Raw genomic sequence first — 13,533 nt, 5'->3', positions numbered from 1 at the left:
CTGTATAATTGGGAGTTAAGTATGAATAATTTGACATGCTATGATTTGAGAAATTAGCATGGGTCAAATACTATCATTATATACTGAACTTTCTTAATATAAGATTCCATCTCATATAGACCTTTCATTAAAATGTGATCCTGAATGTAGTATATTGGGATGACAATAATAATAATAATAATAATATTGAATAGACCAGTGTTTCTCAACCTTTTTTTTAATCAAGGCACCCTTTAAAATGAAAGAAAAATCCTGAGGCATAGTTGTACATATTGAGGCAACATCCAGGGTTGGCCCAAGACTACAGAAGCCCCATATCTGTCCAGCAATTCCATGAGTCCCTTGGTTGTCCGGGACTCTCCCTCCTAATTGGCTGAGACACAGCAGTGGTGCCACTGGCTCCAGTGGCTGTCAATCAAAGTTAGTTAGCCAATCAGGAGAGAGAGGAGAGGGCAGGGCTGAACTTCAACAAAGCTCCAGATAGCCAGAAAAATCTGGCAGGAGTTCTAACCCTTCTCTTTATTTGCTGTCTTGTGTCACTTAGAAACAAAGGTTTGCTTTACAGCTGCAAAAACAAAAAATGTTGTCCCAAATATGCAGGTATGTAACATTTGTCTCTTTTCCTCTAGGTTCCATCGTGCCTTATCCTTCAGATGCCAAGATTTGGAAAAAAGTTTCATATGTTTCCTTATATTTTTCCTTCCTTGGAACTTGATATCACCAATATGCTTTACACAAGTAATTATGATTTTGTCTACATTTTATGCAAATGTAATAAGAACTAGGGATAAAGGGTACCCCCAACCTTCAGATTATACACAGAAGCGGGTAAATTATTTCAATAGTAACATCAGCTGAAAAATCACAACTTATTTATCCACATAACTGTGAAAAGAGGAGGAATTTTAGGGCTAATGTTGGCATGCACACAACATATCTCACCCACTTCAATACAAATCCAACCAAACGTATTAAGGCAACCTACCTTATGGAATTTTAGATCATTTCATGGGGTCGATAGGCAGATGGCATTTTACATTTGGTCTATTTATCTATCAAAAGCTGGTTGAAATGGCCTGACAATTGCCAACATGCAAAAAGATATGATTCTACAATCTCTGTATATCTCCTGTAGGTTCATCAACAACTATGCAGTGAAAAGTCCTACTTAAGAAAATCATTCAATTTATATACAGCCAGGTAGACCCTTAAATGCATCCCCTATTAGTTGCTACCAGAACTGACACCTCCACTGGAAAACATCCAATTTATTCCTGTTTTGGTGAAAGCTCCATTATTCTTTATGTCCCATAATTTTCTGCACTGGTAACATTGGTCACCTGGACATATGCAGACAATGAAACTCCCCAGCAGTGAAACAGAACAATAACTTTAGGAAATTTGAAAGGAGTACAGCGCCACACCAAATATTTAGGCCAGGTTCACATATATGCGGCCGCGGTTCCCAGCATCGGGTCCCTGTTCACCGGTTCAGGCAAGAATTTGTGCCAGAATTCCCACCTGAACTGGACCCAAAGATGCACAGGACCCTTTTGAAATGTGGACCGCAGCCGCCCCGAACCTGTGTGAACCGGCTCCATTGCGAGCCGGGCACACTCGCATGTCCTGCGAATTGGATGCATCCAATTCACACATGTGTGAACAGAGCCTTAGAGTCCGATTTGCATTTTATTTTTCATGTGAGTTGAAAATAACAAGCCAACCCTTTTCTAAACCCACTGTAAAAGCCACACATAGTCCCTCTGTCCCCTTTACCTCCTCATTTGTCCCACATTTTGGTTGGATCTATATAGTTGGATATAAAATGCACTACTAATCTATCAAAAAGTGTGTCCCAGTTCTAAACATTTCATTAAATTTCTAAATTGCTGCATCTGTACATTTCAAAAGCCAGCATGAAGAAATAGTAGTTGTAAAAAAGCACTTGTGAATTTAACCAATATTTTTTTTGTACAATTTTCCTTTAAGGAGGCATGGTAGGGGATGTGTCCTATGCCGACATACTTTTGCTAATAGGTGTCCCTCATTCCCATCTTAGAAAGTTGAGATGTATGAGATAAGCTAGTCATTATACTCTGTAAGACCCCCTGCATTCTCAGTAAAGCGGCACTTGTTTTAGCGGCACTTTACCGCTGTTAAAAGCTCCAGTGTTGCGGCACCTCCAAAGCACTTTTCAGGAGCTTCAGCATTCATTGCAATGGGCAGGAGCGTTTTGGGAGCACAGCGCTCTAAACCGCCCAAAGATGCTGCTTGCAGGACTTTTTCTAACGGGGAGCAAAGCGCACCGCCCGGGTGTAAAAGCACCCATTGCACTGAATGGGAGGCAGTTTTCAGGTGATTTATAGGTGCTATTTCTAGCGCTAGAACGTCTGAAAACTGCCCCAGTGTGAAAGAGGTCTAAAGGTAACAAGCGCAACTGGTATTGGCAGCTGTAAAACATGCAGGAGACAGGGCCACCGTGGGACAGTCCAGGCAGGTTTGTCCTGCACTTCTATTCAGCAAAGCAATATACAAACACAGTTTCAATGCAGGAAGGCTTTGTACAGCAAGTCCATAGTGTAAAACAAAATATCTGCAAACCCCGTGCCACTAACCAAACTCAAGTCATTTCCTGAGTAACCCTAATGGGTTCCCCAAAACAAACAGGCCCAGCACATGTACTTTTTTTATGTTCTGTCAGCACTCAGCTTTTTCACTTAGAAGCAGGCCCCCCAACCGTGAGGGAGAGAAATCCCTAGGCATTAGTCAGCTTGCAATTCCAATAATGTCTGTGGTCAGTGAAGATCAATAATGAGGTCTGGCTACCAGGTAAGATGTGGACCTAGGAATAGAGATTTTGTCCCACCCAAAGCTCTACAAAGTCTCCAGGCTTCAGGACCTAGCACAAAACTTATTCTGAAAGAAAAAAAAAAACATATATAAAACCTAGAGCCCCTTCACCAATTGTAAGTAAGAATTCTGAGTGACACATATACACATAAACTCCGGTTTTTAGAAATTTTCCCCTGTTTGAGTCAAGCACTTCTGCATACAAGCCAACTTTTCAAACCTCTGAAAAGGTGCAATCACTTAGCGCTCTTGAAACATGTTGGATTGTCCTATTCAAATTACAAGAGAAAATAAAAGCCTTTTTGGACTTTATATGTTTTTCATATGGCCCTTTTTTTCTTTAAAATTTTTGCTGGTCTCCACCCAGGACCTCTCTGGTTGGCCCCCTATGTGCACATGAGGTGGCCAACTGGAGTCATTGCACTCCTTTATAAGACTTCAACCTCATGCACCACCTAGCCCTTATACCTTTAGCTTCCCTCCCAAAGCAATAAAAAGTTGACAGAGGTTTTGTTCTAAACATTTCACGCCTTATGCAAAATGGAAAAAATGTTTTGGCTTTAGAAAAACTTTAAATTGGAATGTTCTTCTCTGATGGTTTGGTTTGGAGAAGGTCTTTGGTGGTTACCAGTGTGAAGGTGTACACTAGTAATCTGAAGAGAAACCAGGATGTGGGGCAGTGGCACAAACTTTACTTTACCTTCGACTTTAGAGAGTCTTGTCATCCTTCTAATGCCATGCACCATATAGTATACCAGGGATGGGAAGAAACACAAAAGAATGTGTACCAATTACACTTCCTCTAGCACAGGGTTTCTCAATCAGGGTTCCATGGAACCCTAGGGTTCCTCCAATGGTTGCTAGGGGTTCCTTGAGAAATGACCAATTTTTGCCTCTTAGATAAGTTCCCAGTGACACCAGTAATGTTTTTAGCTATCTGTGGGGGGGGGGGGGATTCTTCCCGAAGACCACAGATGTAAGAAGCACTCTTCCACTGACCCTCACACCAATGTATCATGAATTGTAGATATAGACATTTTTAACAGGAGTTCCCTGAGGCCGAAAGGTTATTTCTAGGATTTCTCCATGTTGAAAAGGTTGAGAAAGTCTGCTCTAGCATATAAAATAGTCCCCATTTTTTTTTGCATTTAACTGTTTTGGTAGAGTGGCTCTTTCAAGTAATAAGCATCCTAAAGGATACTGTTGTAGGCTTTATCTTTTATTTTTTTTAACAGGAAGCCGGGTTTGTTGTCTCTGCCTAAGTCCTGCAGAGTACGAATGTGTTCAGTGTGTTGCAGACCCCCTCACCACAGATGGTGACATCCGCCAGTTCTGTCAATTTTGTGAAATGCAGGTGAGCAATGTCTAGCATCAACACATGCTACAGTGGCATCCATAAGACCATTTACTAGTTGTTAATGAAAGGACACAAGGGCCCTCTGGGACTTAGGGCCCATTTATACTTCATTCTGGACTGGAACAATGTAGATCAGTGAGCAAAATATACAGAATACTTTATACATTTGTAAAATGGACCGAAATGACTGGACTCCAACCTTAGTTCTAACTTTTTGCTGTCCCATATGGAATACAATCTTGCTTCTGGGCTGCTGTAAGAAAAAAAAGATGTAAGTAGATCCTTGGCCATTTTTTTACTATATTATACCTTATATTTCTACACATCTCCGTAGAGGTCCATGGGGTTGACTTACTAAAATTGGAGAGTGCAAAATCTGGTGCAGCTGTGCATGGTAGCCAATCAGCTTGCTTATTGACGCTTTGACAAAAAAAAAACTGGAAGCTGATTGGTTTCTATGGAGAGCTACACCAGATTTTGCACTCTCAAGCTTTAGTAAATAGACCCCCATGAGGCATTAGTACAGTGATTATTACTGGGGTGTCGCCTACATCTCCAAATGGGACTACAATATAAGTGTATTGAAAAATGATTACAACCACTGTTCATCAATGCATGCATTACTAAAAAATTTCAGCAAATGATCATTGATAAAAAATGTATTCCTTTAATATTTGAGGCTTGCACTGTAAAAAAGGTAAAGTCTAATATTTTGTTTATTTCAACCCACCGTAGGTTCATTCACACAAACAGATGAGTGATCATAAGCCTGTTAGGCTGGTGGACACCCAGAGTGAAGCATCAACCACACGGCAAAAAATGGAGTTGTTGGCAGTTCTCTGCATCAAGACCAGCCACTTTATCTCCTTTGTTAAATATGGACCAGGCAAAAATTCCTGGGTGTTCTTTGACAGCATGGCAGGAAAAATAGGTATGTGACATAGATACCCGAGTGGCTATTCTTGGAATATGCCAATAAGTTTTCTCCCATATGCTATGTTTACACAAGTACCAGTATATACCCAGGTACAACTGTGCATAGCCATTCATGTCTATGGAAGAATGTATGCAGCGCCTGGGCTCTTTAGGAGGGGAAAATTTACATTTCATGAACTCAAACCGTGTACAAGATTTACTTGGAAGTTTACAGCTCCTTTGTTTCCTAGCTCTTTATTGATGCTGTTTATTGTGGAATTCCGGGACATAACTAACTAATCTTAAAACTGCTCCCACCCCCATCTAACACCTATAATATTAGAGAGAGCGAGAGAGAAAGAGAGCGAGAGAGAGAGAGAGAGAGAGAGAGAGAGAGAGCGAGAGAGAGAGAGCGCCATCTAAGTGCAGCAATATTAAAAACTTTTATTTCAAGGATAATGAATATGACTCATAGGATACAAGAAGGTAAATGTTCGTGGTATATTATGGTTCATAAGCTCTAGGGAGGACAAGCTGTGATCCCAGGTGAGCAAACTGCTGATGTTGGCGGCGCTGGTGACTTCCAACGCCTCCAGGGCCAAGGGTTCGCTCAGAGGAAGCTGCTGACGTCACATCTAGGTGGAAGGTGGAGCAAGCTGTGCGTGCATTCGGATTGCCTGATAAAGGCACATGCATGCTCCGAACGTGCGCACAACCCACTCCACCTTCCACCCGGATGTGACATCAGCAGCTTCCTCTGAGCGAATCCGTGTCCCCAGATGTGTTGGAAGCCACCAGCGCAGCGGTTTCCTCACCTGGGATCGCAGCACATCCTCCCAAGAGTGGATGAACTGTAACATACCACAAGTGCGTACCTTCTTGTATCCTGTGAGTCCTATTCATTATCCTTGCAATAAGTTTTCAATATTGCTGCACTTAGATGGCGCTGCGCTCTCTCTCTCGCTCTCTCTCTCGCTCTCTCTCTCTCTCTCTCGCTTGCATGTCCACAGAGTCCCTTCTAGCTCTTATCTGCAGCTATCACTAGCGTTTTACTCCCAGAGACTGTCCCATTCATGGACTTTTTATGAACTCCCACTATTTGATTCTGGCTGCCCATTGCTCTTTCCATCCAGCTTAGAGGCGCCCACTATTGTTTGTTTTCTTCACCTATACTAACTACCCTGTGGAAGAAAGAGCCACTCTGGTCTGGTCATGTGATCGTCTCCCCTCTGTCAGTGGAAGGAGCGGCGACAACGGACTTCCATAGTAATGCCCCATACACATGGTTGGACATTCCAACGACAAAATCCGTCTGATTTTTTCCAACATATTTTGGCCCAAACTTGTCTTGCATACACACGGTCGCACAAAGTTGTCGGAAAATCCGATCGTTCAAAACGAGGTGACATAGAACACGTACAACGGGACTATAAAGAGGGCAGTAGCCAATAGCTTTCATCTCGTAATTTATTCTCAGCATGCGTGGCACTTTGTCCGTCGGAATTGTCTACACACGATCGGAATTTAAATGATCGGATTTTGTTGTCGGAAAATTTTTAATCCTGCTCTCAAATTTTGTGTGTCAGAAATTCCAATGGAAAAAGTCCGATGGTGCCCACACGCACATTTTCCGTTGGAAACCGCCCCTGTAACCGCCACTGGCTGACACAAGGTAGTTGCATACTTTTGCAAAATGTATGTGTAGGCTGTATTCTTCGTCAAAGCGTTCTATGTATCCAGCAAACCTGCTCTAATCTACAGTAGTACCTACTGCATTCTGGATCATACATAGCAATGCAGACAGTAAGTTAAAAAAACAAGACAATTTGGAGGTTACCCGACTGCTACATAAACTAGTATAGATTAGTCTTAAAAAATAAATAAATGCAGCCCCATTGTACGGCTTGAGCACTGCTAGGGATACAAGGTTATAAAGCAGTTAAGTAATATGTCAGGAACATTACAATACAGGCTTTCTAAGGTGAACAGGTACTGCTGCAGTTGCACAATCAAAGATGTTGCTACAGCATGCTTAATCCTTTGACTGGCAGAAATAACAAAGAAGTATAATCTTACCATTTAATATGGATTAAAGCAGAGCTGAGAAAACAATTGAAAAGTGTGTTATAGTGCTTATCCTATCACGGCAAAAACTGGATTAAAGTAAGCAGATTGGTTAAAAACACGGTTAGCTAAACAAGGATGTTTATTCTTCCATATAATTGTTTTGTCTAACTTTTACTGGTCGCAGCTAAACCAATGAGCTCGTTTTAGCCGATAACTATCTGATCTGATGTCATTAGTTTTGATAAGTATCTACTGCTACGTGTGATATTCTAGTTTATCATGAAAGTGTCTGTGGCTCTCTGAAGACCCTGATGTAATGATAATATATATATATATATATATATATATATATATATATATATATATATATATATATATATATATATATATATATATATATATATATATATATATACAAACATATATTATATACATGTGTATGCCCGCCCAAGAGTATGACTTTCTTTACATTCGCCGCTTTGGGCTCTAGCCCCAGATCTTTTGTAGACCTAGCAACGTCCCTGCCAGGTGGTTGTAAGCCGGCCATAGACAGATCGAAAATTTGTCTGGTCGAATTTTGATCCATCAATAGGCAGGCTAGTTGTGCAGAAGTCAGTCTCTCAATCAACGTCTGCACGCCCATCCTGTTGGAAAATTTTCACTCAGTTGGTGTTGCTGGCTGTAGCTGGTGGTGCTGATGGGTGTTTTCCGATGGTGGGGAAGCCTCAGGATATAATAGCTCTGCGGGAGGGATTCCCCCATCCACCACGAGTGTGTGGAGGGGGATGGGGGAATCGATTCATGAATCCTGTATGGCTAGTTTAAGGCTAGATTCGCGCCCCATGTTTTGCAGAAATGCTCTACAGTCCCTTTAATATAATTTCCTATAGATCATGTTCACATCTGTGAGTTTTCAACCGGTACATTTTTAGGAAGGGATCAGGGACTTTTTTGCCCACAGCAGGTTGCATTTTCGGTTCCATAGACTTCAATAAAAACACAGCAGGAACGCATGAAAAACGTGTCAAAAACATGTGTGAAAAAGAACATCACCACAACCTGCATACGTGTGAACCTAGCCTTAGGCTGGATTCACACCGATGCATTTTTTGTGCTTTTTGCATTTTGCAGGTTTGCACTACAGAACATGTTCCATAGGAAACCATGTTAAATGGACTGTACTGCAAATCTGCAAAATGCAAAAAGCACTAAAACTGCATAGGTGTGAATCCAGCCTTAGGCATTATAGACATTGGATTACCTTTGTATAATTATTGCAATTTAAGAAGAATTAGACATTCAGGCTACATAGGGCTTATCAGACTAAGGAAGACCTTATTGGTCTAGCACAGGCTAGGTGAAAAGGTAAACTCATAGGGTGGTAAAATTCAACCTGTAGCTTATTGCTCCATCCTTGTTAACGCTGTAAAAATTCAATGAGGATGATGCTTAATAGCCTCTCCTTTCCGAAAACTAGACTAATATATATCATAGCCAAACAACATCTTTGGCTCTTACAGGTGTCAGGATCATGCCCCAGCATTGATATCCTCATACTGTAGGTAGAACAGACACTTTAAACCAATCAGCTTCAAATGTGTCAAGATACTATAGATGTGGATTGTCCAAAGACGGGAGGTGTGATAATTGTGGAACCACCCTGTTCCTTTTACTATAACTATTGTTTGAAAATCCCACATAGGTTTTAAGCCCTTAATTTACATGGCTGAAGATTCAAATTGTTGTCAAATTGCCAGGGTAGATATTTTAAAACAGCCTGTAGAAGACAGATGGTGTAGAAGATCTACATCCCACACCAAGGATGGGATTATTTAACTAGCACAAGATGGTTCCATAACTTTTGAAAAAAAAGGATGTTGCTTACAGAGGTCAAGAGCTCAAGCTGAATCGTACACACAAACAAATGAGTAGGAGCATTTATCACAGTGACCTCTTATCCAACAGGTTCATCCGAGGTTTCTGTAAGACGAAGTTAGGCTCAATGCAGGCAGCTACTGCATTGCTGTTTTGTTCGATAACCCATAGTGCTCTGGGAATCCTTTGTCATGCAATAAATGTTCATTTGTAAAACAGAGATTGTACACATATATTAAAAAAAAAATACTTTTGAGCCAAATCTATTATTATTATAAAGTTTTCAATTGTTGTAATTTTCCTTACATTGAAAATGCAACTGAATTGGAACCATTTTATTAATGCATGTTTTTTTTTTTTTTTAAACAGGCAATGGAATAGGTGCAAATGTCCCTTTGGTTCGAACCTGTCCACAACTTGGGAATTATCTGTCAATGTCGGAGGAGGAATTCAGTGCTTTAGACTTCACAAAGATGGACACCCTATCTAAGAGATTTTTCTCTGATAAGTACATGTGCATCTATCAGAGCCCAGAAAGCAGCAGGCAGAGCGGCTGATGTTCCATCTTCAGCAATAAAGAACAGTCTAGCAATAAAGTCACTGCATTCTAGTGAACATCAGAGCTACAACAATATCTGATCTGAAATTTCAGGTGCAGCATTCGAAAATCTTTGCAGGCAAAACCTGTAGCTGGACTAACAATTTGGATTACTGCAGAGTTTGCTTTAAAAAAACAATGACATTTCAGTTATTTGATGACTATGAAGTGATATGCCCTCCTAGAAAAGGTTTGTGTTCTGCAAAAGTATTTTACTGTACATTGAATTTTTATGTTTTATTATTATTTTATACCAATGCTCAAAATGTGTGTCTCTCTGTGATGCAAGCAGACATGAAAACCTGGAGGGCATTAAAAGCAGAACGCCTCTTAATGTTTGTTTATAATAAGAATGAATAGAGCAGAAAATGTACAAATAAAAAAAAATAGCTTTTTTTTTGCTGCAATAATCCAAAGCATATAATGAGTGATCCTGAGTTATTCTTCACTAAAAAAATAAACTGAACCCCCCCAACCCAAAAAAACTGTTGCATGCTCATAGAGGGTATACACATCAATAACAATTCAATACATCAGTAAAAGAGCACTTCTGATCAGACGTACACCCCATAGTTACATTTTATAAAAAAGTGGGTTGCCTTCACCCATAATTGAAAAACGACCAGCCAGAATAAATACCCTAATGCCACGTACACACGATTGGAATTTCGGCCAGCAAAAGACCGTTGAGAGCTTTTCATTGCAAAATGCAACCGTGTGTATGCTCCATCGGAATTTAGCTGGCCGAATTCTCCAGCCAGCAAAAATTTGATAGCACGTTCTCAATTTTCCAGATGAAAAAAACTTTCAATCAGAAATTCGAATCGTGTGTATGCAATTCCGACGCGCAAAAACTCACACATGCTCAGATTCAACTACGAGATGGAAGCTATTCGCTACTAGGTATTGAACTTCCTTTTTCTAGTCCCGTCGTACGTGTTGTACGTCACCGCGTTCTTGGCGGTCGGAATTTGGTGTGACCATGTGTAGGCAAGACAGTTTGACCGGGAAAACCATCAGAGCTTTTTCCGACGAGAATTACGATCGTGTGTACGGGGCATAAGAGGATAAAAAAAGACAATACAGCATATGCTATGTGATTCCCTTCCATGGATCTTACTCTGATCAAATGGTCAGTTACATCTGTATTCCGGCATTCAAGTGTTGTCTGTTCAGACCTCAAAGTTATTCCATCAAACAATGTAGGGCATGGAAGAATAAATCTCATATAGCATAAAATCCTACTAAAATGCTGCTTTGTCAAAAAATAAAATCATTCAAGGTTCAATCTCAGGTCAGTCACAGCTGTGTTAAACTCAAAAGCAAACATTTATATATATATATATATATATATATATATATATGTATATTTATATATCTATATCTATACAATAGATATAGATATATATCTATATGTTGCAGCTTATCAATTCTTAGATGATGGCTGCATTTGTTTTCTTTTGGCTTTCTTCCCTTCATTTTTACCAGGTAATCCTGTCAGTAAGTCTGTTTTTCAAAAGAGCAAGCCGTCCTGCAGATGTAGCAGGTACAGGGATGAGACACGCCATTTACCAGTGACAGGGATGCTTACGATGATCAACTTGCGTTAATTGTAAAATTTTCATCCTTAAAAGAAAAAAAAAACTGTTTTCTGTAACTACTTATAAAGTATTTGCTGGAATTCAGAGTCAATTTTTTCCTTTTAGTGTATCTAAATCTGCTAATACATCTAACAATCCCCCCCCCCCCCAACACACACACACACACACACACACACACACACACACATGACAATGCTGCTTTCCAAAGGTGCCCCTTGTGCTCTTTTATATACAGTGTTACTGGCCTGATCATCAGATAAAAACAAAGCTTAAAAAAGAAAACGAATACAGCCACCACATCAAATGCCGCGTACATACCATCAGATTTTCCGTCAACAAAACCGTGAATTTTTTTCCTTTTTTTACGAAGGATGTTGGCTCAAACTTGTCTTGCATACACATGGTCACACAAATGTTGGCCAAAAATTCCGAACGCGAGAACGCGGTGACGTAAAACACATAAGACGGAACTATAAAAAGAAAGTTCAATAGCCAATGAGGCTTCTTCTGCTTGATTCAGAGGACACGTGAAATTTTGTGCGACGGACTTGTGTACAAATGATCGGACTTTCCGACAACAAGTTTTGTTGGCGGAAAATGTAAGAACCTGCTAAGAAATATTTGTTGGCGGAAATTCAGACACACGGTCAGACTTTCCGAGACCAGGTTCACATCGAACATTTCCCATTGGAAAATCCGACCGTGTGTACGCGGCATTAGGATTGGTAAGCTGCATTGTATTCCATTTTTGGTTTTTGGTTTAATAACATTTTCATCTCTTCACTACTACTGGCCTCAGGGCAGCACTTTAAGCCCTAATGGAGGCGGATTACGTTTTAACTTAGCCAAAACGCACTAGGGCTTATAAATGAAAGGACTTTTAGTTTGGAAAACTAGGACTAGTGAGATGATTGTATAATTACTTCTTGTAACTTAGGACTTTACCCAGAGTGACTGGTGAGGCCCTGAATCATATAAGAGCCATTTAACTAAAGCCATTAAGCTTTTTCCAACTAGCTTATGTGATACCAGATAAGGGCCTGCCCACACCAGGCCGGTCTGTTGCATGGGGTTAAAAGCCTGCATTGGTTCATTTGAGCGGGCGGCCCAATGTACCACCACAAGCTAAAAGCTGTGCATGCAGCAATTTCAACTTTGCACTGGAATGCAAGTGTTCTGAGAAGGTACATTGGGGTGCCATTCGGAATGAATGGCACCGCGCCACACCAATGTACATAAAGCAATGGAGTGAACAGAGAAAGTGCTATATGATAAACCAAGCAGAAGACACTCAATGTTAGAAATTAGTGTGCAAGTCCAGCTCATCACAGGAAAATGCCACTCACAGAGCGCTTGATCATATGAGTCTGAAATGCCTAAATTTTTTCTGTGATGTCGTTTGTCCATTTTTATGAATGAATAAAGAAACTAAGCATTGGTTGGTGTGCAGTCATCAAACTATTTGGTATTCATGATTTGTCCCATTTGAAGTCCTCAATTAACTACCAGGCTGCTGTTGAGTGCTCTAGGTAATTCACTGCCCCTTCCTGTCAGTGTGTAACTCCCTGCCTGTACGAGGTACGAGCAACCACCTTACACTGACAGTAGGCAGGAGTCCTGCATGGCATCAGCTGAGCAATGCTTTCCACAGCTGTATACTAGTAATGGCGGGGATCAGCGACTTTTAGTGTGACTGTGATAATGCGGCGGACAATCTAGCACTAACAGAGACTGGCTGGGAGGGCCACTAACTGACACCGATGTCACTAGGGGTTAACATCAAGGGGTTAACCGTGTGCCTAAAATGTGTAATATTTTTAATGTGTGCTGCTTTTACTCACAGATCTTACTGTTTTTTTCTGCCTGCTTTTCAGGGAAAAGAAACAGCCTGTTCGCTGTTCTGTGTACACAGAGTTCTGTGTGTTTGTAAACTGCCGTTTGTGATTGGACACAGACGAGCAGCAGGTTTCAGCTGAAATCTTTGGCTGAAACCTGCTGACAAACTCCTGCTATGTCCAATCACAGTACAGGTCAACAAAGGGCGGGAACATGCACGGCCCAAACCCAAAAGAAAGCTTGGAACATGCATGTATGTTGTCGTGCCTATACCTGCCGCCAACTCGCAGTATATTTACTGTGAGCAGGTTGGCAAGGGTTTAACCGCTTAAGGACCCCTTAATGACCAGGCCATTTTTTTACGATATGGCACTGTGTCGATTTAACTGACAATTGTGTGGTCGTGCGTCATTGTACTCAAACAAAATTGATGT

At 40.7% G+C, this 13,533-nt stretch overlaps 1 protein-coding gene across 1 annotated transcript in view; it reads left to right on the top strand.

Moving 5' to 3' along the window:
- LOC143935336 (ubiquitin carboxyl-terminal hydrolase CYLD-like) overlaps positions 1-12,690 on the top strand; it is a 66,005-nt gene extending 53,315 nt beyond the window's left edge. Inside the window, exons 9-12 of the mRNA XM_077459138.1 lie at positions 630-738; positions 4,086-4,204; positions 4,943-5,138; positions 9,434-12,690. Coding sequence (XP_077315264.1) covers positions 630-738; positions 4,086-4,204; positions 4,943-5,138; positions 9,434-9,621 — 612 coding nt within the window. The 3' untranslated portion in view covers positions 9,622-12,690. The remainder of the gene's footprint in view (positions 1-629; positions 739-4,085; positions 4,205-4,942; positions 5,139-9,433) is intronic.
- Positions 12,691-13,533: the final 843 nt, after the last annotated feature.

Source organism: Lithobates pipiens, unplaced genomic scaffold, assembly GCF_037356315.1.
Source record: "Lithobates pipiens isolate NorthernLeopardFrog02 unplaced genomic scaffold, aLitPip1_a1.2 Scaffold_28, whole genome shotgun sequence".
NCBI classification, from domain to species: Eukaryota; Metazoa; Chordata; class Amphibia; order Anura; family Ranidae; genus Lithobates; species Lithobates pipiens.
This window is presented reverse-complemented; position numbering and strand designations above follow the sequence as displayed.